Source organism: Centruroides vittatus, unplaced genomic scaffold (assembly GCF_030686945.1).
Source record: "Centruroides vittatus isolate TY-2023 unplaced genomic scaffold, ASM3068694v2 contig_971, whole genome shotgun sequence".
NCBI classification, from domain to species: Eukaryota; Metazoa; Arthropoda; class Arachnida; order Scorpiones; family Buthidae; genus Centruroides; species Centruroides vittatus.
The window spans coordinates 937,004-964,555 of record NW_027122644.1 but is presented as its reverse complement, the minus strand read 5'-3'; the positions used below and the strand labels follow the sequence as shown (position 1 = coordinate 964,555).

The 27,552-nt window shown below is 30.5% G+C and overlaps 2 protein-coding genes across 3 annotated transcripts; one reads left to right on the top strand and one right to left on the bottom strand.

Annotated features, from left to right (window-relative positions):
- Window positions 1–952: 952 nt before the first annotated feature.
- Window positions 953–27,552, bottom strand: LOC136985527 (peroxiredoxin 2-like). 2 transcript variants are annotated; one of them, XM_067282821.1, is made up of 6 exons: window positions 27,396–27,552; window positions 9,071–9,212; window positions 7,074–7,190; window positions 6,887–7,009; window positions 2,808–2,938; window positions 953–1,127 (listed from the first exon to the last, which is right to left on the bottom strand). In XM_067282821.1, the coding sequence occupies exons 1-6, from the start codon at window positions 27,454–27,456 to the stop codon at window positions 1,045–1,047; spliced, it is 657 nt and encodes a 218-aa protein (XP_067138922.1). In that variant the 5' UTR covers window positions 27,457–27,552; the 3' UTR covers window positions 953–1,044. The 2 variants fall into 2 exon arrangements, with proteins under 2 accessions (XP_067138922.1, XP_067138923.1); XM_067282822.1 differs by lacking the exon at window positions 27,396–27,552 and adding an exon at window positions 14,468–14,621.
- Window positions 25,904–27,275, top strand: LOC136985526 (uncharacterized). Its single transcript, XM_067282820.1, has one exon. It carries the CDS (start codon window positions 25,958–25,960, stop codon window positions 27,044–27,046), a length of 1,089 nt encoding a protein of 362 aa, XP_067138921.1. The 5' UTR covers window positions 25,904–25,957; the 3' UTR covers window positions 27,047–27,275.

Sequence of the window (27,552 nt, the reverse complement as noted above, 5' to 3'; positions counted from 1 at the left end):
CCTAAAATAAAATTAGAATTGAAAGGCCATTTTCAGGACTTTCCAACTCATTTTGGGGGAAAAACGGAGACAGCGGTGCTACTGTCCCAAAAACTCATCTAGCTTTTATTCGTTACACAGTAGAATCGTCATAAGGAGAATACAAGTCGAAGCAGCTTTATTTATATAAATTTTATCAAATAAAAACGAGCAATTATTTATTGTGACATCGTCACAATGTCGGACTGCAATTTTAATCATACTTTTATTTCATTTAAAATATATGCTCCCACCTCAAATTAGTACTGTAGTGTCTTGCCCCTATACATCATACTTTTCCTTTAATAGAGTCGTGCTGTCTTCTATTAACTACTTTCAGGGGAAGTTTTGAATCGAAAGAACATGACTTCCGTTAAATTAAAAATTGCCAGGACGATTTCATATGTAGAAAAGAAAATATATTTCTTACTAGACTGTATTATCTAGTAAGAAATATATTTTCTTTTCTACATATGACTTCCGGTTTGCATCGGAAGTTCGTATATAATTAACAGGGGCTTCCTATCCCCAAGATTTCCATATCTGGTCTCGACTTTCATCTAACTCTGTTCTCGAAATTAAGGAAAGACAGACAGCGACCACAGTGAGAATTTATAGGTCTACAACTTTTTCAAATTGCAGCTTAACAATATAGCAATATAAGTGCACAGTCACACTGCATAAACTAATATATGTTATAACCAGAAGTTATATTTCACCAAATCATTTTCTAAGAATTCATTGTTTAAATTAGATTTGTATAACCCTACATATTAAAACTCAATTTCTTTATTCTATTTGGAGATTTTTTTTTTAATGTATGGATTGAAAAAAATTTTAAAAAATCAGAATAATTTCTAATTTTGTATTTTACTTCATTATTCTCATATGAAGTGTTTTTGAACTTTATTCAAATGAATTTGAAAATCCACTATTCATTTTGAAAGAACTTTATTGGGTCCCATTTTCAAAAAAAAAAAAGTTATTACAGCTTTAACTGTTTGCCACAGTCAAAAAAAAAATAGTTTAATGCTTTTGGAAGTATGCTTTGCTTCCCACAGGATCTGGAACCATAGTATCACTGCCAGGTTTCCATCCAGCTGGACACACTAGAAAGTTCAAAAATATTAAAAACTTACACTTAAATCTTCATTGCATCAATAAAATTTCCTCATGAAAAATAAATAAATTTAACAAATTTTAAATGCAAACATTAAGACTTTTGCAATGAAACTGTTTCTGTGCAAATTAAGTTATTATTTTCAAGTTGCTAGCACTTTCAACAAACTTATATTCATCATCTTCAGGCAAACAAAATTTAAAATATAGAACAATATTCTAACGTAAATGGAATAAATTTCATTTAAATCAAAAAAAGGCATTATGTGCATGATCAAAGTTCAATTACGCAAGAATTTAAAACATCATGCAGAGCATGCAGGAGTGTACAGTACATCCACATCAAAGATGTGATGGCGGACGCATATTACTATTTAGCCATTTATATAGGACAACAGAAACATAAGGCAGGCTGGCCATTGCAACCACTTTTAAACAAGAGGTCCAAATCCTACAAATTTTTTTTAGAAAAGGCAGTAGCTAAATTTCTTTGTACACAGATACCAGACTTGCCCTATGTTACTCCCTCATCCTTAGTTGCTAAATTTGCCATCACTTTGGTTTTTGGCGAGTTATGAACCAGCATATACAGCTTCTACAAACTGGATGTATTACACTTGTACTCTTCGGTGCCAATTTTCAAAAGCCTTAATGCTGGTTAATTCTCTATGCCTCAAGAAGGACTTTAGTGTTCAACAGATACTGGATATATGCGATGTGCTCCGCAATAAAAATCAGCACAACTACTTTTGTTATGGAAAAAATTTATAAAAACAGGGGGTCCCCATAGGTTCCCCTTTATCTGCTGTTCTAGTGGAATTGATCATACAGGGAATTGAATGTTCTGTGCTCAATTTCCCTTTTGCCATCTGCTGTTTTACTTGAGTTACATTGATGACATTCTAATAGCACAGGATGATACAGATCAGATGTTTCTCATATTAGAACAAAAAATGTCCAGTGTGTTCCCCTGTAACTTCACATGGGAAAAAGAGGTAGATGCAGCAACATTCTTAGATCTGTGCATAGGTAGATCCCCTGAAGGGCTATCATTCTTGATTTTCCATAAGTTTAATATGGGGTTTCATATCATCCCTGCTGTTGCTTTCCAGACTTTGCAATATGTTTATGCTGCTATTGCTGCCCTCAAACAAATTAAAAATAAAATAAAAAATTACTTTAAATTGAAATCAAAAATCAATTGAAACAATATTTCAGAAAGCGTAAAGTACTTGTCCGCCTTGATTGATTTGGTTATATTTCATGCAGACAGAGTCAAGTCTATACATAGATACAAGTACTAGTGTTTAGTTTCAGTTGGCAGTGATGTATATATATTAAAAGCAAAATATTCCATCATCCATATCTATTCTGTAATATATTATATTATATTGTATATAATAAAATATTACAGCTAAAAAAGTAAAAAAATTAAGAGGCTGTTGGAGGTCAGGAACAGATTAATCCATTTCATATTGTGGATGGGAAAATTTGTTTATTTTAGAACTTTTAGGAACATGAAGGTTTTTTGAAAATTGAAGGTTTGATTGTATGGCAAAATTTTAAAAACTAAAAACTCGGACTTTAAAAATAAAAACTGAATTTAAATTAACAATAATAAATAAAATAAATTTGAATGCTAGTTTTGTTAAAGACTAGATAATACTTACCTTCTCCAAATTTATCTGTATGTTGGAAAGCTTGAACTAATCTTAGTGTTTCATCCACTGATCTTCCAACAGGCATATCATTAACAGTTATTTGACGCAATCTACCTTTATCATCAATGATGAAAAGACCTCTAAAAGAACCATTTCAAATTTTAATGAATTTTTCAATTTGAAACAAAGTTTATATTCAAATTTAACTATAAACACTTAAAAACAACAAATAATTTTTTCTTGTTATCTTCAGTCTGTAGAAAATAACAATTTATTTTTTTTATAATCAAGAAGTTATTTTGTTTTCTTCTATTCCTCACACAACTTTGACTTTTGTTGGCAGATGTTTTGCCTGTCTTAGCAGGTTGAGATATGATCAAGGAAACAGATCTTGCTACTCCCCTTCAACTCAGCCACTCTGGTCACAGAAGCACCTACAAGGCATGCACCAATTATTTCCTTTTAAAAAAGTATTAAGTCTGCCATAATCATGCCCCAAAACACACAAATGGATTTTTCAACAGGAAAAGTAATGAAGTTTATTGACAGTGTAAGCTACAAAAATAAGAAAAAGGGGTGATACCTATGATGGTATGTGTTTCAGGAAAAGTTCAACTGTAAAACAAGGAATTTTCAATTATTTTGTCCAATCTAACCTGTTAGTCTAAGTGAAAGACACAAATCACTTGCAAAATACAACTAGTTTGACTATCAAGCATTTTGTTTTAGACATATCTTTATAAAAAAGTTAAAGTTAAGAATAAAATATATGAATGAATTTTTGTTATTAAACTTACATCAATGTGAAAAAAGTGATAAAAATACAAGATCATCATCCTGTACCTATCATGCATGTGTGTGCGTGCACACACGTGCATGATAGGTACAGGATGATTTCTTTAAAACTAGTACTTTGTTAACAGAAGACCAGTGAGTGTAAAAGTCAGTGAATTTTTACATACTGCACATGCACAGAAAAATATCTGTCTCCCACATTGCAGAAATAGGAACTGCCACATGGACACCACAGAAGGTATCTTGTGAATCACTGTTTACAGAATTGAGTTCCACATTGCTTGTCCAGTACTGTCTTTGCTACAAGTACAACCTTAAAGACTATTATGTAATGGGACAACAAACTCAAACAAGATGTTTGATACTGATGACTAGGTAAAACATACCAAGCGTAAGGAAAACAGATTCTACAATTATTTTTGAGAAGCCCAAAAGAAATCCAGACTAGTATATAGCCACAAATCAACAATAGTGTATAAAGTATTCCATAAAATTGTTACATTCATGTGTGTACAAAAATCAATTGCAATGAGCAATTATTTATCGTGACATCACAATGCCAAGCTGCAATTTTTAATCATCTTTTAATTTAAAAAAAAAAATTACATCACTTCCAGTCTAGACCAAAAGTTCATATGTAGTTAATCAGGGCCTGCAGACCTAAGCTTTCAACACAGATGAAAATAGAGACAAACTCCATTCTTAAGATTAACAAGGGACAGACACAAGGAACAAACAATAGTGGGAATATATAGGTCTGCAATTTAAAAATTCCAGGTCTAAGTTAAACTGGAAAATAGGATGGCTTAGAAAAACTTTCCAGAACCAATGTCGACCAAAATTGATGCTGATGACATTTCCTATACTGAGTATGCTTTTCAGACCAGACAATCATGTTTGAAAAAGTAGAAACTTCATCTTGGAAGTCCAAAATGCTACATGTACAGTACATGAAGAAAACAGGATTCTAAAAAATGCAATGTTTGGTGTGGAATCAAAAGGAAAAAAAAAAAGTCAAAAAAATCAGTTACTTTTTTCACAAAGGCCAAAGTAACCAACATGTTACAAGGTGTTATGCATCAGCTTAAGCTTTTCCAGCAAGATGGTTCTCCCTACCACTTTGGTAACATTTTCTACATATTGTTTGAATGATCATTTCACTGAAGGATGGATTGGAAGAGAATCACCATTTTGTTGCTTGACTCTCCAAATAACAGATTTAACTGACTTTCCTGTGGAACCTGATACATACACTTGGGGTATATACAGTACTGATCTGAAAAATTTGCATGAAAAGATCTGCTGCAATCAACAATGTGACATCACAATACAGTCAATTTATACCAGCTGGACATTTGTCACATCACTGGGAGATCATATTGATCAATATGATCTCCAGTGATGACTTCTTAACATTTTCAGAAAAAACAAATCAAATGTTTTTTCTGAAAACGTTTGAAGTTGTAGGTTCAAAGTGTAAAATAAATTTTTTTATTTATTAAACATCTAAATAAAACACCTGTACATAGAAACTGTTTAATATGGAATTTTGTTATTGCAACAGACAGACTGTTACATCAAAACAATTTTCAAAACAAAAGTACATAAAGTCAAGAGGTTATGACTGAATAAGAAAAAAAAGTCTGTTAGTCAAAATATTTGAGTCATCTTAAGTGACTTAAGTTATTTGTTGCATCTGTTTAAAAAAAATAAATAATAAATTATAGATGTGTTATATCATCTATAAGTTGAATTTGATGTGCTTATGAGGTTTCTCTGGTTATTCAAAAACTCCATTTAAGACTGATCAGTTATTTTTATTTTTCCTTTACAGAAAAAGAATATGACATGACAACTGCATTCTGGATCTAAGTTCAAATATACAATCCCTCTTCAGTGTTATGTTCTTACTCTCCAATCATACAAATGTAGGTGTTATTAACCTATCGGATGTTTAAATTCTTCTCCATTGCCTGTGATGCCATGTTGAATTTTCGTTGATGTTAGGCCTAACGAAAATTACATTTTTTTGAAAAAAAAAATTGTAGCTATAGTATCGTCCAAAATTATTTTTTTATTTAACACAAACAAAATAGATATATTAATAAATGTAATAACCAAACAATTATATATTTCAAAAGTTAGTTTTAATATAAAAATTATTACGACTAGTGACATCTAGTTTCAAAAATGTTCCGATGCTATAACGAGATATCTCAGATCAACCAGTCGAGTCAGAGGTCACAACCCCAAGATATCTCTGGAACAACACAAGATAGGTTAAGTGACAAATGTAGGTAAATTGGGCAATCCAAAACACGTGTGTGTCATGTTCTTTATCTACAAAGGAAAAATAAAAATAATTTGATAAGTCTTAACTGTAAAAAGTTTACAAGCACATTGAATTCAGCTTAGAGGGTATAATACATTAATATTAATTTCCCCTTAAAGAATAGATGTTATGCTGAAATCATTAAATTACTAGCAATTCCACCCAAGTGCCACCCAAATTTTGCAGTTGGGAATTAATATTAATTCCCAACTGCAAAATTTCACATCATTTTGCAATACTCTATATTTAAATAAGTTTCACAAAATCCTTTCACTCTTTCTCTAACAGTTTCTTAAGTCCATTAGATAGGCGAACAAACGGTTTTAAGTACCACAAAGGCCATAATGGCGGTTACTTAAAATGGCCAAAAACGTTTGTTCGCCTATCTAATGGACTTAAGAAACTGCTAGAGAAAGAGTGAAAGGATTTTGTGAAACTTATTTAAAGAAGCTCTAGCTTTCTGTGCATGGACTACATTTATATCACAGTTTATATTGCACAACAGTTCTCCATAAAAAAAATTTTATCTACACGTATAAAAAAAAACTATGTACAAAACTTGTGTGAAATTAATAGTATAGAAAAAAAATAGTTTCAGTTTAAATTAATATAAAAAAAAAACAAAATAGTAAACCTCTTTAAAATAGCAAATGACACTAACTACAGACTGTACGAGATGAAGGATTGAACTGGCATTTCATAGCACATTAGAGATTTGATGTTTCTGGTAACATTGGTATCATTGATTGATGCTAAATGTAACAATATAAGCTAATTGGTAGCTAATAAGCTATAAGCTGCATTTGTGTTTAATAGAAAATTTTCTCTCATTTAGAAAAAGTTTTTGACTATAAAATTAGTCAATTTAAAAAAGCATACTAATAAAATGCTAACTTCAGTGGCCAAAATTGAATTAGTGTAAACACGTTCTTATAAAAAATGTCAATTTGAAGAAAATTACCTAAAAGAAACACCAGCATCTTCCTTTAATACTCCATAATCTTTAGAAATTTGTGTACTTTTGTCAGCAAGAAGAGGAATTTTCATTTTTCCAAGACCACCTTCTTTACGAGGAGTATTAATCCTGAAAGAAAAACAACATTTAAGTATTTATCATGACATTTAAAATTTCATCAAGAAAAACTTACCAAGCCAAATGAGTGAAATGACTATCAGTAGAACATCCTACTATTTCACAATTGATTTTTTTAAACTCATCTACACGATCACTGAAAGCTATAATTTCTGTTGGGCAAACAAATGTGCTGTAAAAATAAAAATTAAATGATTTCAAAGTATTTTACATTTTATAAAAAAAATTTAATTTTAACATATTTAAAACTGGTAAATTAATAAAATATAAATGATACAGGATATTACAATAATTTTATTAAAAATGAAAATATAATTTTTACTACAAATATAAAAATCTCAAAGCCTGATAGTTATATTAAAGCCAAATAACTAAATAAATAAATAAATAAATAAAGGGTATATAAACCACACTGGGATAAAGTGATAACCTGCTAAGTGCCATAGCAAGAAGTTTATAGGCCATGGGTACTAAGTTGTCCTCAATTGACAAAGAATAGTATGGTTATGTCTAAATTAATAGTTCTGAAAGAAAATATCAGACAGAGGTCCAGGTAGTGTAACTGGCAATGCTTTTGCACAGTAAGAGGCAGTTGGTGGTTCAAGTCCCAGTCTGGGCCAATTTTTTTCCAGAACCTTCTAACTGATTCAGTAATTAATTTAATAAAGATTTCAGCCAAAATATTTCTATGAAATCTCTGCACAAAATACTATCCTTTATGCTTATTAAAAAACATTGCTCTTTGAATGAAACCCCATTTTCATAACTCAGAAATTTAAAAAATATTTTTTTACTACCTTTTTAGAGGTCAATTTAAGCATTTTGATAAACATTTTCAGATATTGGCCATATCCAACTACAGGTCAAATGCAAAATAAATGCTATCCTTCCAAATCAAACTCATTACATCTCTTACAAATTTGATGTTTTTAGCAAATGCAAACTTAAGGATAAAAGCATGGAGAGCCATGCTTTATCCTTACTATTGTCTCTGCTATCGTCCATCAAGCTACAATCCAATTGGGACATATCTTTTTACAGTACAGTTTTTACATCAGATAATTGCAGTCCTAATATATAAATTTTTAAAATTTAAAAGTAGGACTACTTTAATATAAAATCCTTTAAATTAGTATTAATACTTAAAGTTCAATGAGGAAAAAATTGGCATCCCTGTTAAGACAATATATTTGATGACAAGCATAAAAATTCTTTAATGACTTCAAAAAATTGATTCTTGTAGGGTTTGGAATCGCCTAGGCAAGCGATTTCCGCCCTGTTTTAATATAACGAACTTTCGGGACGGGAAAACCGTTAGAAACAACCGTTAGAAGAACCGTTGAGTTTCAAGTCGACGACAGACGGATGATTGGCTGGCGGGAAATGACCGTTGGCCGGACGTTGTGGAAACATTCAAATTTGATTGGCGGACGATTCAAACGCCGGACACTATTTAAGCAGAGTTTCGGTGGGAACAGAGGTTCGTATCGGGAAGATCAGATCGGATTGGATTAGGATCGTTGTTACCGAAGTTCTAACTCTCTCTCTCGTTGGACGCTACGGAAATCTGGGGAAAGTAAACCCCAGTGGTTTAGTACGAACTTGTTCCTGACTCGGAGGTTTTGTTAATTACAAGTCTGTTTGATCGTAAGGAGTTCTTTCGACGAATTTGTACGGGAATAGTCGGTTGTCGTTGGATTAGTGTTTGTGCATATGTAATTGTGACTCTAATTTGTATTATTTTGTACATTTATATTGTAAATATAAACTTTGTGTTACGTTACACCGACTGAGTGGTTATTTTGAACATTACTATTCTTTTTGTTATATCATTCCTGCTGGCTGACTTCAATTAATTGAAGTCAGAGCCAGCAATGACCAAAGCTACAAAGCATTCAATTTATTTTAAAAAGGAGAGTTAATTTTGAATTTGGAAAATGGAACAAAAAAAACTATGAAGTGTATGGGATTTAAACTATTAAATAACATGTTTAAATAATTGAAATAACAACTGTAATATAATAATAGAATTTTAAAAAATTCTCAACTTACAAATCCATAGGATAGAAAAATAATACAAGATATTTTCCTTTATAATCAGATAATTTAATTTCTTTAAATTCTCCATCAATTACAGCAGTACCACAAAAATCAGGAGCAGGTTGAGTTAGGAGAGGGAGTTTTGCTGACATTGCTAAATAAAGATAAAGATTAAATTTAAAGAATTATCAAAACTATATTTTTTTAAAGAAATTATATTATATACTGTGTATACACACACACAGAAAATAAATAAACTAAAAGATTGTGTGTATGTAACACTGAATTATCAAAATTCTGTTTGTTTTAGCATTTAAAATGTTTTTATTTCTATTTATCTGGTACTATAACAGTCTTGGAACTTTTTGAATATATTATATACATCTAACTTATAGTTTAAATGAGAATACACAAATTACTACATAATTTAAAATCAGATTATCTCTCCAAAGGGCTAGGCTTCTATTTTTGGAAACACGAAGAGTTACATATTTATAATATGAGTTAAGTTATTGATGGTTAGAATATGATTTTATTCTAAAAAGGAACAATCATTTGAAAACTTTAATTGAGCAGATAAAAATTATTTAAAAAGAATACCAGAATACTACAATTTTTATTATTAATTGCATCATATAATTTCATTGAAGTTGAGTTAATGAAAATAAAATTTATGTAAATTTTGTACTTGCTTGGTAAACTGCAACATAACATGAAACTACATATTAGCTTAATTAATTGCTGTTTGCTTGCATTAGATATAAGTTGATAATATATTTTAGCAGATAATTTTTTGAATTTCCAAAGCATTCTATATCTTGTTGCTTATGATTTACTAATATGATTTACTTAAATTTATACAGATATGAAATATTTGTTTTATTTAAATTGGATACTTGACAAAATTGTAGAATGCAAGTTTTAATAAAAAACTAATTACTAAATTTAATTCAAATAAATCTGTGAAAGTATTAACAAGAAATAAGTGATAAGTACTGCACATTTGCTTTGAATAATTTTGGTAAAGCATCATTATACATCTGAATTATATGTTTGTTTAAATGGTTATGGTGAGAGGAAGTAGTTTATTATAAAATTTTAAAAATCTTATTCATGATCATTGAAAAAAAAGTTATTTTATTTGCATAATTTTGATTAAAATATTTTAATTTTAAAATCAAAATTAATAAATTGTAAAAATTTGGCAAAAGTTTCATTATAAACTGTCTGGAAAATAGAACAAATTCAAAGAGTTAAGTTTATAGAAATTTTCAGAATTCCAATTAATCCAAATGCACTTCACTAATTTGGGAGAAAACCAAGTAATGTATTTTTCAATTCCTTTGTAAACAGCCACAATTCTTCTGAATGTAAAGATCTCTAAGCTCAATAGTTATATTAAAGCCAAATAACTGTCAGATTAAAATCAGGTTATATTAATTGCTACCCACACTATTACTACTACATTTCTTCCAAACAACAAAGACTAAGCAGATGACGATGGTATCCAATATATTTTATTACAATTCTTGAATTATGTGCATTTTGGGCTTTCACCCCTCTTCAGTACATGCTACAATGACACAATACACCAAATCAACAACTACATAGAACAGTGTTTCTCAATGGGGGCGATATTGCTCCCAGGTGGGCGATTTTTCCATGTTGGGGCGATTAGTAACAATTTATATTAATATTTTGGGGGCAAAAAACAACTTTCTGGGGCATTATTATTCTTAATATAATGTTTTACTATTAGATATTTTATTCATTATGTTGTACAATAATTGAATAAATAGCATTCCTATAATCCTCCTTCCTTCCACTTTTAACTCTTTGTACTGTCCGAAGAAATTGGACGGTTACAATTAAGACAAAAAGGTAATTTGCAATTAGCCTACTTTTGACAAATTTCGAACCAAAGATAAACAAATTGGCTCAACTTCATCAGCCTCAAGGTTTGCACTAACAATAATTTTTCTGTATACTTAACCCTTTTTTATTGAATATAAAATGTTTATATTTTATTATATTTGTTAAATTTGTTAATTATATTAAAATCTAAAAGTGTTAACAAAATTAAAAAACATAATACATATTCTGAGTAAATAAATGCTTAATTTTTTACAAAGTATATAATTATCAAATAAACTAATAAACCCAACAAAATTTTTTTCGAAGTGAAGGGGGAGACAATTTGTTAGAGCAGCGGTTCCCAACCAGTGGTCTGCAAGAGCTAAAATGCGCCTAAACATTTAAAACTTTTATTCATTTTAAATTATTATTCCCACATTGATACAAACTGAATTTAATTTTTACTAAAAATGTCATGTTTTCTATTATAATAGTACTGTTAAAGCATGTTACTCTTGAGTTTAACCATTACTTATGTTAAAAGTTTTGATTAAAGTTTATTTTTAGATTGACACAGTTTATTTTTCTTAAACCTTGTGGTCCATGCTAACAACAATGAAATCAAAGTGGTCCCTGGTCAAAAAAAGATTGGGAACTGCTGTGTTAGAGGTTGAGAAACACTGACATAGAATAAAACAAAAACATGTAAGAGTATTTAAACAAGATAAAATATCTTAAAGTAGACCATATCATTCTTTACCATAAACTAACAAGTTAACAAGACAACAGACAACTAAGTTATAAAGCTCCTCCTTCACTACATTTTACTACTGCAATTAGCCAATTTAAAAAAATCACCCCAATTTGTATTAATATAACTAATAGATATAAATTTAAAAATAATGGTATATGTTTTATAACTACAAAATGTTCTACAAATTTTTTATAATTGTTTTTTTAAATCTATATTACAACAATTTTCTTCAATGTGTAAACAGGAATGAATTCCTAGGCTTTAGTTTTATTGTTACTTCATGCTCTTTTAACCTACATTCAAAAACACTTCCCATTTCTCCTACACATACTTTGTTTTACACAAACATGAGATACTATAGACCACACCTGCAACTTTGCCATGCAAAATTTAATATCAAAATTTTTTTTTCAGTTATAATTTGCTGAACAGATTTGTGTCAGTCTCAAAGACATTGTTTTTTTGGGTAGAAATTTTTAAATTTGTAACAGTTAAAAAGAATTAAATCATCCCTATTTCTATATGAATGATTTTAAAAGGAAGTTTTTTAAAGCTATGAAAGAAAGACATTTTAATTAAAATTGGTTCATAAATCAGTGTTTTTCAACAATCCATATTGTATGCCATTTTATAAGAACGTTTTACTAATCAAAATTTTATCTTCATATATTGACATGTTATCTCTACTGGAGGCCATTGGCATCATACAAGGGTTATAGATCATCCTACACAACCTAAGGAAAGCAAGTACAAGAACATATGTGATATGACTTCAGAACTATGGAAAGTAAACTTTGAACTACTGTTAATTTTTAGTATAGTGATTTTATGTATATGATCATGTTTAAAATTTAGAAAGCACTAAAAATGTTCACAACATACAAGATATACTGTTGACATAAGGTCATCTGCTAAAAACACTTAAAAGGCTCATGATCAAATGTAGCAAACTATTTACTAAATATATTATTATATACAGATTATAAAAGTTACTCCAAGTTCAATAATTTTCCTTTTTCATTATGTCTGACTTAATAGTAAAATGGAAAAATTTTGGATCCATGATTCCAATCTTTTCTTCTTTTTGTTTAGAAAGACAGATATCTGCCAGAGATCTTGCTTAATTGTTTACTGCTTTGACCATATTATATAAGTTCATAAATCAGACAAAATCAATGAAAAGAACGAGGCAAATTTCTTCAAGTATACTCTTTATAAACAGTTTTACAGTTGGATATTCTAAAATGAAGCATTAAGGAGGCAAGAATATTAGAAAGTTATATAATAATACAATGAGTTCAAAATTGGTTTTTAAAAAAATTGAATGGTAGTAATTTTTATGCTCTACAATACAAATTTGTTTTATAAGCAATTCATTAAGTATATTAATAAAATTAATTGTAAAATAATATTTTAAAACTTGCATATTAAAACAAATTTTATATGTTATACTAATAACTCTTATTTCCTTAATACAAACAGTTCAAAAATCAAAGCATGAAATACAGCAATGAAAAAATATTAGAAATTGTAAGAATTATCTATAAACATCATGTGACTACTTTACACATCATTGCATTTGTACAGTTTTTATGTAAAGAATATTCAATTCCATATTTTGTTTTTCACATTTTTCTTAATTGCATTTCTTAAAAACATACCATTGTTCAAAAAACCTTGATGCACTTCGTCAAACTTTGTATCGGTCAGACAAAATGGTCAGAAGAGAAAAAGTAAACACTAAATTTTCATAAAGATGAAATTTATTTACACAACAACATTTAAAATTTTAAAATCAGATTTTTAATATAATTTTCATTTAATAGTTTGAATTCAATTACTGCCAAATAAGGAAGCTTATTTGTGAAAAATCATAATTATAAAAAAAAAAATTCAGTTAGAAAAATAAATTGATCATGTTTTTAAAATTCTGTGCATTAAAAAGATAATTCATCGTTAAACAGTAATGCTAAAAGGAAGGAAGTGTATTGTATAGGTGTGGTTATAAATGAGTATTTTGAAGAATTAAACTATAATTTTCTACACATATATAAAAGTTAATTTGTCAATATAACGAAATTTTACACAAACTGAAAGGTAAAACCAATTAAATATATTTATCTACTGTTAAAATTTTGTCTATATGTAGCAGCAGAGGATAATTTTCCATTAAAAAAAATTTTTTTTCTTAATTTCTGATTAGTAGAAGAAAAAATAAATAAAAACAGACAATAAAAATGCAATCTGAACAGGTTAAGATAGATATTTGATGATGCAATAACAGGAAACACACACATATATATAGCTATAATTTTAATCAGGAAAGCCAGTGTTATTTGAACATTGTGAAACACCTAAGAAAATCATTAAATGACAACTATTTTGGTATATAAGATAAGAAATTGATTGAATTCAGACTTGTTTATAGTTGGTAACGAACACAACATATACAGTTGTTAAATATAATAAAATTCTTCGGAATAAAAGCGTGTACTAAATAGGAAACAATGAATTTTTAAAAACACAATAAAGTTTCTAGAATGTTCAATACTTATGACCTTGGATAGTGGTCATCGAGCATGCGTCTTCTTTTATTAAATTTACATTTATATTTGTGTAGTTTATTCAAGATTAAAATTATAACAAAAAAAATATATCAATTAAAATCAATCCTTGGAGAGATTATTAGAAAAGCATATAAATAAAATAATAAAACAAAATAAAATTAATCATTTTCCAGTATTGCTAAACATACAGGGTACAATAGTAATTTTTATAAATTAATATCATTAATAACTTACCTATGACTCTTCGAAATTCTAATTTAAAATGAAAATGGCTATTGTCTGGTCCGGCTGAAAGACAGACAGTTCCCAACAGAACCAACCAATCTGTAACCAGGACTTAAAATACCGGTTCTGTTCATCACATGACACATGGCGTCACTTCCCAACGCAAAATAAAACTGGAAAATTCACCTTACAAATTACTACCCGTGTTGTAATATTTTTTGAAAATGCATATATGCGTAAAAGAAATATTTACGACTGTGACGTAATAAAATTTACGAAAGGTCAATAGAGTCACGTGATAGTTAAGCCGTGCGTAACTATACAGTAATCGAACTGAAACTAATTTTATTATTCTTCACACTGTATGATATTTGCGTTTTAGTCACACACCTGTTACTCTTCACTCTTTTTTTCCTATACATTTATAATTTTATATTTATCTATTAAAATATAGTAACAGTAAACATCAAATTATCATGAGAGCCTTTGGCATTAAATCGTAGCCTTTTTCATTTAAATTTTATCGTAAAATTTTCTTATGTGCAAAATATTTCTACTTTATTGGGTAATTTTTTAAAATATAAAGTAAATATCTAATTGAATATTGTTATTCAGAGAATGGTTGACATTTCATAAAAAATATTATATTACAGTAATACTATATTATATTAAAAAATTCCACGGGTTTCTTTTCGATTTTATATGACAACAAGATATTTTCTATAATTGACATTTTGTATATACTATAAACGCTATTTTTAACACTGTTTCTTGGTATTATCATATCTTTGCATTATCTTGAACATATTTAACATTGTTAAGAAAAATATTCCCCCACAGATAATGTTCTTTACACCTTTTTTTGTTAACTTATACATATCATCACTTTGTTCATAATATTTAGATATTACTGTATTTCAATAAAATCAAAAAATTCATTGATAAAAACGGCTAAATTTCTTGTAAATCTATTGAGAATATAGAGAATAATCTAAATTTAAACAAGATCAACAGTTACAATTCTAAAAATTTATATTGTTGCAACGGTTCTTGAAATATTTCACAATAAGATAATCAGTAAATATAAATTTTGCTTTAAAATACTGAAAATTTAATGAATACTTTAAATAGCAATTTATATTGAAAGCAACAATGTATAGAGTGCTTCAAAAAGAGAAAAAAGTGTTAACACTTATGTGAAGATAATAAAATGCTCAGTCTGTGAGGCTGAGATAGTAGAGCCGTACTTTTTTGAGAACTTCACTTGGATAATCCAATTCGATAGGAGTGGACATGATAGAAAACGACGCAGAGGTTATTGGTTGGGGTTTTTGAAAATTCTTTCTGTCCCGTTAACACTAAGAGAGCCTTTCTTAGCAAGTCCGTTATGGGTCGGCCAGATCCACAATAGGGTAGCCGTGTGGCGAGGGTCGGAGCCCGATATATTCGGATGGTGCCTCGAAAATTCCTCTCCGGATTCGGTCCAGGACCCTTCAGAGCGGTAGACTGATGCCATCCGAGACATTAGTGTTAGAAAATTATAAGATATGCTTAAACTGTTATAATCTATTTGAAATTTTCGAAATCTTTGCAATAAATGTGAATTATAAAAATACAAAAACGTCATGCGACGTCATATGACACGATGTTTTAATTTTCGAAGTGTTTTTGAAAATTCAAACATCACGTTTCGAAGAATTTCCGTTGCTTAGCCATGGCGGCGGAGTAATACACGTTCAAGATCCAGCCCATTGACTCCGTTTTTATTCTGGAAAATACTTTAAAAATTTATTGACTTTTGTAGATATATTGTATTAACAATAAAAATATGTTTTAGAATAAAGCTAGAGAATTATCTTTATCCTTAATAATTAAAAATTTAAAGGTCCTAATTATTATAGACTACTGAATAATTCCTGTTTTAATTACTAATTATGAAATGCTTCTCATTACGTAATTAACACAATTAAGAATTACAAAAAATATTTTAAATAATTATTTACAAATTTAAGGACCGTGAACAAAGTTTATCCTTGGTGCTTACTTGTTACACACACTTAAACCATCGGTAGTTTTTGTTGTCATTTTAAAAATATTATATGTAATATCGGTAGGATTCATAATGAGGGCAAATTTGAAACTTCCTCAAAGTATTTTTAATAGATTGAAATAAGATTGATATTCGTAAGATACATTAACAACAAATTTTTTCGATTTTATAAAAACATTACATATGCTATGTGGCATATCAAGACCTTTATTTTATGTACACGTTTTGATTGATCTCCAGATTTACAAACATATGAAGTGTTTTATTGTTGATACAATGATATGTGGGAAAGTCAAACTCTGATATTTGACTTCCCCGTCGATTTCTGAATTATACTAATTTCTAATTATGCTAATTTTATGCAACATATTTATCTATACTTTAGTGTTTTCCACATATTCCTCCATAATTTGTCATATTCGTCATTTTTAGCACTTCTCGTTTATCTAGCACAGTGGTTCTTAACCTGAAGTGCGTGAACCCTCAGAGGTGCGAGAGAGCATTTCCAGGGGTGCAAGAGAAATTTTAAAAATAATACGAACGAGGCGACCGTGTTCTCTACAAACTGGGGGTGGCCGTGTTGTGGTACCCAGCAACACGGCACCCCCACTTCTTCACTCTCTACAGTCTCACTTCTACACTCTCTACTCTACCGTCTCTCAGTACATCGCGCTTATCATCAGTCGTCAGTACATGCAGTTAATGTAGTCACACTGTCACGTGCAGTACAGAAACTACTTGAGAGGTATTCGCATACCCTGAATAATAATGTAAATGAGGTTTGTAATAATATCTACAGGTAACCCCCGTATAACACGGCACTTCTATAGCACGGATTCACTCTAACACGGTTCGAGAATTGGGTAAAACCCTCGTACAACAAATATACACACATTTTTTAAGGGGGTGCAAGAGCTTATTTTCAGATTCAAGGGGGTGCTGATTACTAAAAAAGTTAAGAACCGCTGACCTAGCATGTCAATAGCATTAGGACGTATGATTAGTAGTTACAGTTTAACAGAGAGCAATGAAATCAACGTCTAACCAATTGGAAGAGCCCTTTACTGGTTGGTTGGATAAAAACCACTGAACACTAGTAGTTGATCACCTGTTCGTGTTTCACCAACCAGCTTGCCAGGTGGAGTTTTCCGGATTTTCTTGACGTTTGTAATACCTAAATAAAGCCAGTTTCCACGTAAAAAATCCTCCCGGAAGACTCGCTTGGTAGATCACCCACGTGTTGCGTTACCGTATCGCATCAAACCAAACCAAAGCCAACAGGATGATTTTTATTCAAAAAGATAAAAACTAAAAGTTATGTATATGTTAGGCTGAAAGACCGAAATCGCTCATTGAACGAAAAAAACGAACACAACGCGTTGTAGTCGTTTCAAAACGCCACAAAGCGAAATTCTCGTCGTGGCTTTCGTGATATTTGACCACGACGCGTTCTGGTGTTTAAGAAGAGCCATAACGCGTTCTGAACGTTAGCTGATGCAACCACGATAGAAAGGATAAGTTGTAACTTGTCAACGGGCGCATTGCAAACACTTGCGGAATTTGTATTGTGTTCATTCTTGACTAGTGCTGCTGTTTCTAGGGTAATTACCCTTTTCTAGAGTAATTTCAACCTCTCAGAGTAATGTTTCGGGTAGTCTTATATTTAGGGTAAATCTAGGGTAAAATTACCCTGTGTTCTGATGCTATTACTCATCGCGCCACAAGTTTTGCTGGAAAAAGTTTTAGCCTAAAACAATTCTGTTTGTCCCTATAACTGGAGGGTTTTAGGATAGGACAACAGAAGCTAAAGAAATAATGCAGATTGATGCTAGGTACATGTGTGTACCCTGTACAGTGATATCTCGGTTTTCGTCGATAATCCGTCCGAAAACAATCGGCGAAATCCGAAACCGACGATAACCGAGGTATTACTGTATATTACATCCGAGTAGGATTTCACTTTTCTCAACCTACATGCATTAAGCCATTGGCACTCTCCATATCAGATGTAAATTAATAGGGGAGACCGCTGTTAGTTGTCACAAGGAGCATTTTGTCACAGTGCAAATATAGCCTATATAATCAAAACTGAATGGTCACGTCATCTAGGAGTAGGTTCATTTACTGCTTGCTTACGTCATTACAAAATTCGAATAATATCCGTTGTATTGTTTTCCGTTCATTAGCAGTTAAAAGATTTACAGAAAATCGGGTAATTTTGATGCATCATGTCTTGTGCCGTTTGAAAATTTGCAATTAGTAAAAGGTGAGTAACAACTGTATTTCCTATTAGATGTGTCCTTAATGTATATATACATTACGAGAAATCGAATTTTCTATTTTGAAATTAGAAACTATGAACCGATTTGTTAAAGAAGTTCATTTGAGGCAAATTGTCACACATCGAACGGGGCAACTTGTCACTAACAAGACTGACTCATCAGAAGAGAAAGAAAATACTTTGGTTTGTGGTGAGTTTGGTCTCATAAGCTATGTACAGATGTAAATCCACATTATGTTTGTCACAACTGTGACTCTGAAGACAATATGTAAAGATTCGAGTTACTTGTCTTTCGTAGAATAAATAATAGTAAATTAGTAATCAATTTTCTTTATAAAATTGGCACGAGTAAATGTCATATTACGCATAATTTAACATAACCAAAATAAACTCAGGAAATGTGAGAACTTAGACTACATATATCCTGTGACAATATATCTCTTACTCCATGACAACATACCCCTAGACGGGGGTATGTTGTCGTAGAGTACGGGTGACACGGTTCTAAAATAATTAATAACTATGACAAAAAATTATTGAATGTTCATATATTTATTATAAACCAAATCAAAATATATTTAGGTGTATACATTTTCACTTAAACCTAAATAAATTGATATTACAGACCCTAAAACTAGAAATGACTAAAAACTGTGACAACTAACCCGGTCTCCCCTACCTCTGATAAAGCCTAAAAATCCTAAGACATTTTAGTTATTAAGAATTTTCAAAACAATGAATTAAGAATTGTTCTGATTATTATTTCACAATAATAGTACAGGAATCTGCGTCATAGAATCGTTCGTCTTATTTATTTCTTTCATTCGAGCATGATCTCGAGCTCGGAGAGTTTTCTCAATTTAGGGTTATTTTCTGCAGTTGAAATTGGTTTGAATGTTTTAGTTATGGTGCCTGATGGTGATAGAGGACGTGCAGCTCCCAGAAATGTTTTAGCTGTTGTTATGAGCATTAATCCATCAGGTCTCTATCAGTTAGGAAACAAGAAAGGTCTTCTTGATCCTTTACGCTCGTAATGAATTTACAATTTCTGAGAGTAACTTTATTAACATTCAGGACGTACCCTCAACTTCTTTAACGCTTCACTCAGCATCCACGTTAACATCTAGAAATAAGCAACGGTTATAATGTGTCACTAAAAGATACTGTATTGATAAAAAAAATAATGCAAATGTGGCACTCAAAGAACATAAAATGCAACTAGAAATGTAACGGTAATAGTTCTTGTAAAAATAAACAACTCTGCAACATTCTCGATTCTCATAAAAAAAGACTGATTTTATTAATAAAAGTTCCTGACAAAGTTATTATTTTTAGTAAATTAGTTGTTAGAAAACGTTGACGTATCGAGCAGCGCAACAATTTTTCACAAATGATTACATGTTGTTGAAAAGTAACCAAGTTACATTTATGTATGCGCTGAATAATTTTGTTACCTACTTATATAAGATTATTGGAGATAAATAAATCATAATGAAAAGAAAGTTTTATTTTCTTATCACCACCTCATTATTAGTAAACATCCAAAATGTGTGGTGGCTTTTAACCATAATAAATCCGTCGCACAGTGGTTTTTAACTTTAACAGACGATTTTTATTTCATCGTGTATAGCATATCAAGCATCTAAAAGTATATGTAGTCAGATCTCTAACACTTTTTAGCAAATCAAAAGAAACAAATGTGTATTTTTCTCCATACATTTTTTCTTTGAAATGTTTTTAAGTATGAAAATTAAATTTCATACTTAAAAACATTAGCCTTAAAAATTGTAAATAGAAATGTTTCGAGGCTAAAATCCATATTTTAAAGTTACAAACCACTGCGCGTCGTATGATCCTCTATCATGGTTGCATCAGCTAACGTTCAGAACGCGTTATGGCTTTTCTTAATAACTACAACGCTCGTAATCAAATATCATGAAAGCCACGACACGAATTTTGCTTCGTGGTCGTTTTTTCGCTCAATGAGCGATTTCGGTCTTTGAGCCTATCATATAGAAATAATATTACAATGCTTTTACAGTCATCATTCCAACTGTTACTAACTGTTGGAATGATGACTAAAAGCAATGTACAAATTTAAATAAACTAGCAACGAGTTTCTCAACTTTCCCGGTAACATTTAAAATTTTGATGGCGCCGTTATCATATTTTATTTTAAAAAAACTTATATTTTTAACCGTTATAAAATGACAAAAAGCTTAATTTTATGGGTAGAGATGAGTTTTATAATAAAAAAAGTGCAAATGCAAATAACGACTAAAATCAAGTCCGACCCTACTGGAGTTACACACGACCTCCATTATTTCCCACTCCCTCAACCTTTATCTACTAAAATTTAATACTGCATCATCAATCCTCCTAATACCTCCCTGTAGAATTTCAGAAATTTTCGACCAAAAAAACAGTTATTATGCTTCAAACAGGATGAACAAAATTGTGCCCCCTTCACACTCAAACATCTATACATACAGAAATTACCCCCCTTTTTTTGCATTTCTCGACGTTTCGAGGAAGTATAAAACTGTAAAAATTTTGGTGGGTCATTTTTTAATCAATCGCCATACTTCCCTCTGTTATATATAATATCCGAAAAGTAAAAATTAAATTGCTGACCGGAGTTTGAGCTCAAGTATTCGTCCATATTTGAATTTTTAACAATTCAACGACTATTGTGCAGGAAATTCAAATCTGTCCAATAGTCGTAGAGTTTTTAAAATCTAGGTTTATTCAAACTTTTTTATATTTAATAAATTTCGCATATATTTTTAGTAAAATATAGCAGCTGCCCAACTTCCTATATAATACACATCATCATCATCATCATTTTTTATTTGGCACAAAAATGTGCCGCCTGGTTCCGCAAAGCACTACCAGACAGCAGGTATAGTAAATATAATAAAATTATAAAAGAATACAAAATGGATTGCTAGTATAATGAGATACAAATAAAGTATAATACACAGTTCAGTTTGATTCGGAGCCCTGCTGATTCGAATATAGTGTCGAAAGATTCATTTTCATCTTTTTCGTGTACGCATCTTTTACTGCAGATAGAAAAATAATTTTCTGCCCACTGTGCCATTAACATCGAACCTTAAGTCCTTCTTATCATTTAGCTATCGATAAAGGCATTAAATTAAATAATAATTTATTGGTAACAATCAATAATTTCTAAGATTTGAAAACAAATATGTGATTGAACAAATAGCATAAAAATATGAGTATATCAAGATGTCTGAAGAGCCTCCGTACCTTTAATTTTTTGTTTGCCTAATCCAGATTAGGGTTATGAACGTTCATATCTAAACACGGAATAATGGAAATGCGAAGAATTATTTATAGAAAACAGTTTTGTCAAAGTATTTTTTAATGATAACCTTCTTTAAAATCCAGCAGCGAGTTGCTCAACATTTAAAATTTTGGTGACGCCATCTGTTATCACATTTTATTTTAAAAACTTTTTATATTTTTAACTATTATAAAATGGCAAAAAGCTTAATTTTCAGAGTATGGATGAGTTTTATATATAAAAAAAAAAAAAAAAAAAAAAAAATTTGTAAATGCTAATAACGAGTAAAATCGTCATTAAATCCGATCATACTGGAGATAAACATGACCCCCATTATCTTCCCATCCTCTTGACCTTTAATCACCAGAATTTAATAGCAGCAATCTCCCTAATACACAAACCTGCCTACAAAATTTCAGAAATTTTCGACAAAAAATGCAGGACTTATTACGCTTCAAAGAGGGTGAACCAAATCGTGCGCTTTCTCACTCTCACACACATCCTATATGGATGTGTGTGTGATGCATCCACGTATACACGCACACCCTTACATATACATTCAAACACGTGTCAACGCTCGGGTTAGACAGAGCGAAAGATAGTTTATGTGTACTAATTGGGTTGCAATTTGAAAAAATTGTAGACTTATAAATTCCCACTATCGTCCGTCCGCCTGTCTTTCTTAATCTCGAGAACAAAGTTAGATAAATGAAAGACGAGACCAGATAAGGAAATCTGGGGGCAGGAGGCCCGATTAAATATATGCAAAACTTCCTATGCAAAGTAGATATCACGTTATTTCACTTCAAAAGTTTCTCCTTAAAGGATAGAATTATAAATTTAGAATTATATATAAATGTATGAAAGTTCCATAACGTCATAATCGAAAGATTATGGAAAAGAAATTTAAAGAGACAATATTCAATGACAAAAAAGGCATTGACAGAAATTCCTTGTTATATTGAAAATACTGTATTGCACATTTACAAAAGTGCTCTTAAATATTTCAGGATAATTCCGTCAAATATTTTTCTATATAACTGAATTCAAAACAATCAATCATTTTAAAAATTATTCAAAAAGAGTTTTTAATTTATGTTATTAAAATGTTTTTCACTTAACTTGCTTTATATCATGTCCTCAAATCTTGTAAATCAAATTTCATCTACTTATTACGATAGCTAGGTTTTCAAGTTTCAGTCGTCTAAGTCCAATGACAATGCATTTTAATGATGTTTGAAGGAAAATCCCCACCCCGAAATCCGATAAATATAATCAAATGTAGAATTTAATTAATAATGATGTGCGTATGTAAATGCACTGTTGTAATGTATATGGTGGGCTACACCCGCCAACAATTTCCATAAATCCGATCAATAAAAGCCTTTTTTACATTTTTTACAATATATTAAAATTATTATAAAATTTCATTTATATAAACACTAGTGGTGAACATCTCCGAAAAAAATCAGCTGGAATAAGGCATATTTTGAAACGATTGCGGAGTAGCCCTATATATCAGAAATACTTTTATTTCAACATAAATTCTAAATTCTTGTGTTCTATGACATCATATTTACAAAAATATAAGCATTTAAATACAGTGGTGCCTCATATAACGTACGCCTCGAATAACGGACGCTGCGAACAACGGACTTTCCGGCATAATTGGTGACTGCTCCATGGGTGCGTTCTTTAATAGCGGTCGCTCTGCGTCTCCGCTACTACAGGAATGCGCTGCTGTTTGTAGGCATTTAGGAACGACAGTGAAAGAAAGAAAGATGGCAGCGCCCGCACTATCGATAGTATTGTGATGGAGGAATCTATAATTCTAAAATATGAGCTTTTAAAGGCAAAAGAAGGATCCCAATTGTAAAATTCAACCATAAAATGGATTATTTGTTGAAAGAGCATTCAAAATAGCCACGAAAAAAATTAGAATGCCGGCTACCATTCGAAAAAAATTCGTAAAGACACTTACATCACCTCGTGCGCTAACTCGCGCTTTCACAATTTCTAAATTTTCATTCATAAAACCACATAATGGACCCCGAAACGAAACTATCTGAGCCATGGAAAACGCCATGTTGCTTTCTACCGTAAACTACTGCTACAAGCGGCCGTTTTTGCCGTTCGACGGCGTGCACTCCCACCGGAATTTAGGAACGCGTTCCGCGGGAATTTTTAAACGGATATCGCTCGCGCAGAGTTACGCGGAGGAATAAAAGAACGCACCCCGTGTTCATTTTTTAATGATACAGTACGGTTATTTTATGCTGCGGAACGAATTAGATGTTTTAACATGTATTTCTATGGGAAAATGCGCTTCGTATAACGGACGTTTCACTTAACGGACGTGCACCTGGAACGGATTAAGTACGTTATATGAGGCACCACTGTATATTGTTCTTTCTAAACGATACATATGCAAAATGAATAATATTAATAAAGAATTTATTTTCAATATATATTGTAATTTAATGTATTTTATATAAAAAATACATTAATAATGTAAATGATGTGTCTTTTACATTATCATTATTTAAGGATTCGTAAACAAATTTTGCATTATATAAATGCGTACTATTTCATATTATTTAATATGCATATGATGTCAATAAATATTGCACATAAAATCAATAACTTATGCATAATTCACAACTTACACATGGTTAAATGTATATTTAATATTATGAATATTTAATCTAATAATCAATACTGTATAGCCTAAATAAAACTAAACAAATAAATCTTTTGGAACAAAAGGGGGAAAAAATAAAATTGGAAAATATTTTAGAAAAGTTTAAAAATCTAGAAAAATAAATTAATAGGGAAAATTGGCATGAAAGCATCAAATAACAAAAGTTATACGACGAAACTGTTAGAAACTATTAAAAGATAAAAACGTAAAAAGTGGGTCTTCGGAATAGGGTCAACCACCTAGTCTGGATGAATGTGCGAAACAATTCAAAAGGTACTATAACCTCTATTGTTATATTCCAAAAAAGATATAAGTTATAACTTCCTTATTTATACCTGACCTGACTGATATTGGTTATAGTAACTACAGTATATCATATATAGCTTTAATTTATATTTGATTAACATTGGATAAATTTAATAATAAGTAATGATTTCATGACAAGAAAAAACTTATAAAACGACAACAGCTTAAATATTTTTTAAATGCTGAAAAAGCAGTTACCATGTATTTATTGAAACGAATGAATTAATAGTTGTTTCTTTAAAAGATACTTACTTGCCTTTACTTAAAATTTTATACATGTCTACCATAATTAGGAAATTTCAAACAATAATAAATGCCTTGACCCATCTTGAAATAAAGCATATTTATGGAATTGGTTTCAAAACTTTTAGGTCATTTCAACAGGACAGAACCTTGATTTTTATCACTAGGAGACTAATTTTAAGATATGAGTAACAAAATTTAAATTTTCATCTTAATGAAAAAATATTTTAACTTTTAAATATTTATAAAAAAAAAAAAACTTATCTAATAATGCTTAGTTCATGTATACTAACAAAATTACATCTTTCTAACAAATATTATTTACCTATTATTTTTTTACTACATGTAAGCTAGTCCCATTAAAAATTTTCAAATAGTATTACAATCGATTTAGTATCAATAATCAATATATTGATTTAAAATGAACTGATTCTATATATTATTTTATAACAAATTTATTGAATTATATTCTGCACATTTAAGTTTCTAAAATCGTTAAGAGATGGCGCCACAGAAAATATGCAGTTCTATGACCTTGTACACTCCAAATATAAACCATGACACAGTGATACACGCAGCTCACTGGAGTCTGCTATCGAACGAACGACATGTCAAACGACAAAGAAACACCTTTAGTACTTGTGACAGGTGCATCTGGATTTATATCTTTACATATCATTCAATTACTACAAAAGGAAGGTTACAAAGTTCGAGGAACCGTGCGTAGTTTGAAGAATGAAGCGAAAGTAAAGCCAATACGAGAACTGTGCCCAAATGCAAAGTATCAATTAGAACTGGTAGAAGCAGATTTGACAAAAGATGATGGATGGAGAAATGCTGTTAAAGACTGTACATATGTACTACATGTCGCATCACCTTTTCCTAATGTACCACCCGAAAGTGAAGACGACTTAATCAAGCCAGCTGTGGAAGGTACCAAACGTGTACTAAGAGCTTGTTCTCATTCTGAATCAGTTAAAAGAGTAGTTCTTACCAGTTCCATAGCATCTGTACATGGAGAAACTACAGTCGAAAATGGAAAAGTCTACAACGAATCTGACTGGAGTGACGTTAATTCACCTTATTTGGATGCATATGCAAAGAGCAAGACCTTAGCAGAAAAAGCAGCATGGGATTTTGTTAAAGATTTACCAGCTTCGAAGAGATTCGAATTAGCTACTGTAAATCCTGCTCTCGTTATCGGACCAATTATAAGTGGTACTGTAAGCACCAGCACCGAAGTTATTAAAAGATTGATGGATGGTAGCATGCCTATGTTACCACGACTCAATTTCAGTTTATGTGACGTACGCGACGTTGCAAAAGCGCATCTTAAGGCTATGATAGTGCCTGAAGCGGCTGGTAATCGTCATATAGTTGCATCCGATCACTTATGGATGAGAGATATGGCAAACATACTTACTGAAGAGTTTTCACAGTATAATTACCATATATCTGCATGGAATGCACCTTACATAACTTTATGGTTCTTTAGCTGCATTGATAAGTCTACTAGCTTAATTTTGAAGAGAATTGGAAAGAAATACATGTATGATAACAAAAGAACAAAAGAAGTTTTGGGTGTACAACTTATTGATATTAAAAAATCTCTAATTGATACCATTTACAGTATGATTGATAATGGAGTATTGAAGAAGACAAGCCAATACAGGAACAAAAGAGAAAACTCAAAGTGAGATTTTTTATGTAATAACTGGAACTGAAATATCCTTTATATATTAATTGTTGTATTCCTGAACTTTAGTAATGGATCTGATGGGTTTTCATATTAGATTAAATATATATATAAAATTATATCAAAACTTCAAAATGAGGTAAGAAATATGTATTTTTCACAGAAAATGTAGTTTAATATTTGTTGTTTTGCATTTTTTACACAATTTAAAAAATAAATAGTTAATAAAATGTCTGTGTTTTTATTTGAATTTTATTAAGACTGGAAATCATTGATAACGTTTAAATTAATTTAAACGTCATCAATATAATAAATTGCCATTATATTTTTGTTGTATCGATTAGGCTTACCTTTATTTATTGATCCATCTCCAAAAGGACCGTAACCTAAATTTGTCACTAAAATACTCATTTTAATCGCTAAACAAACTTAACTAAACGATTCCTAAATCAGATTTTATTTTAAAATTATTTAATACAAGGATTACATAGATTAGCCAAACTACTT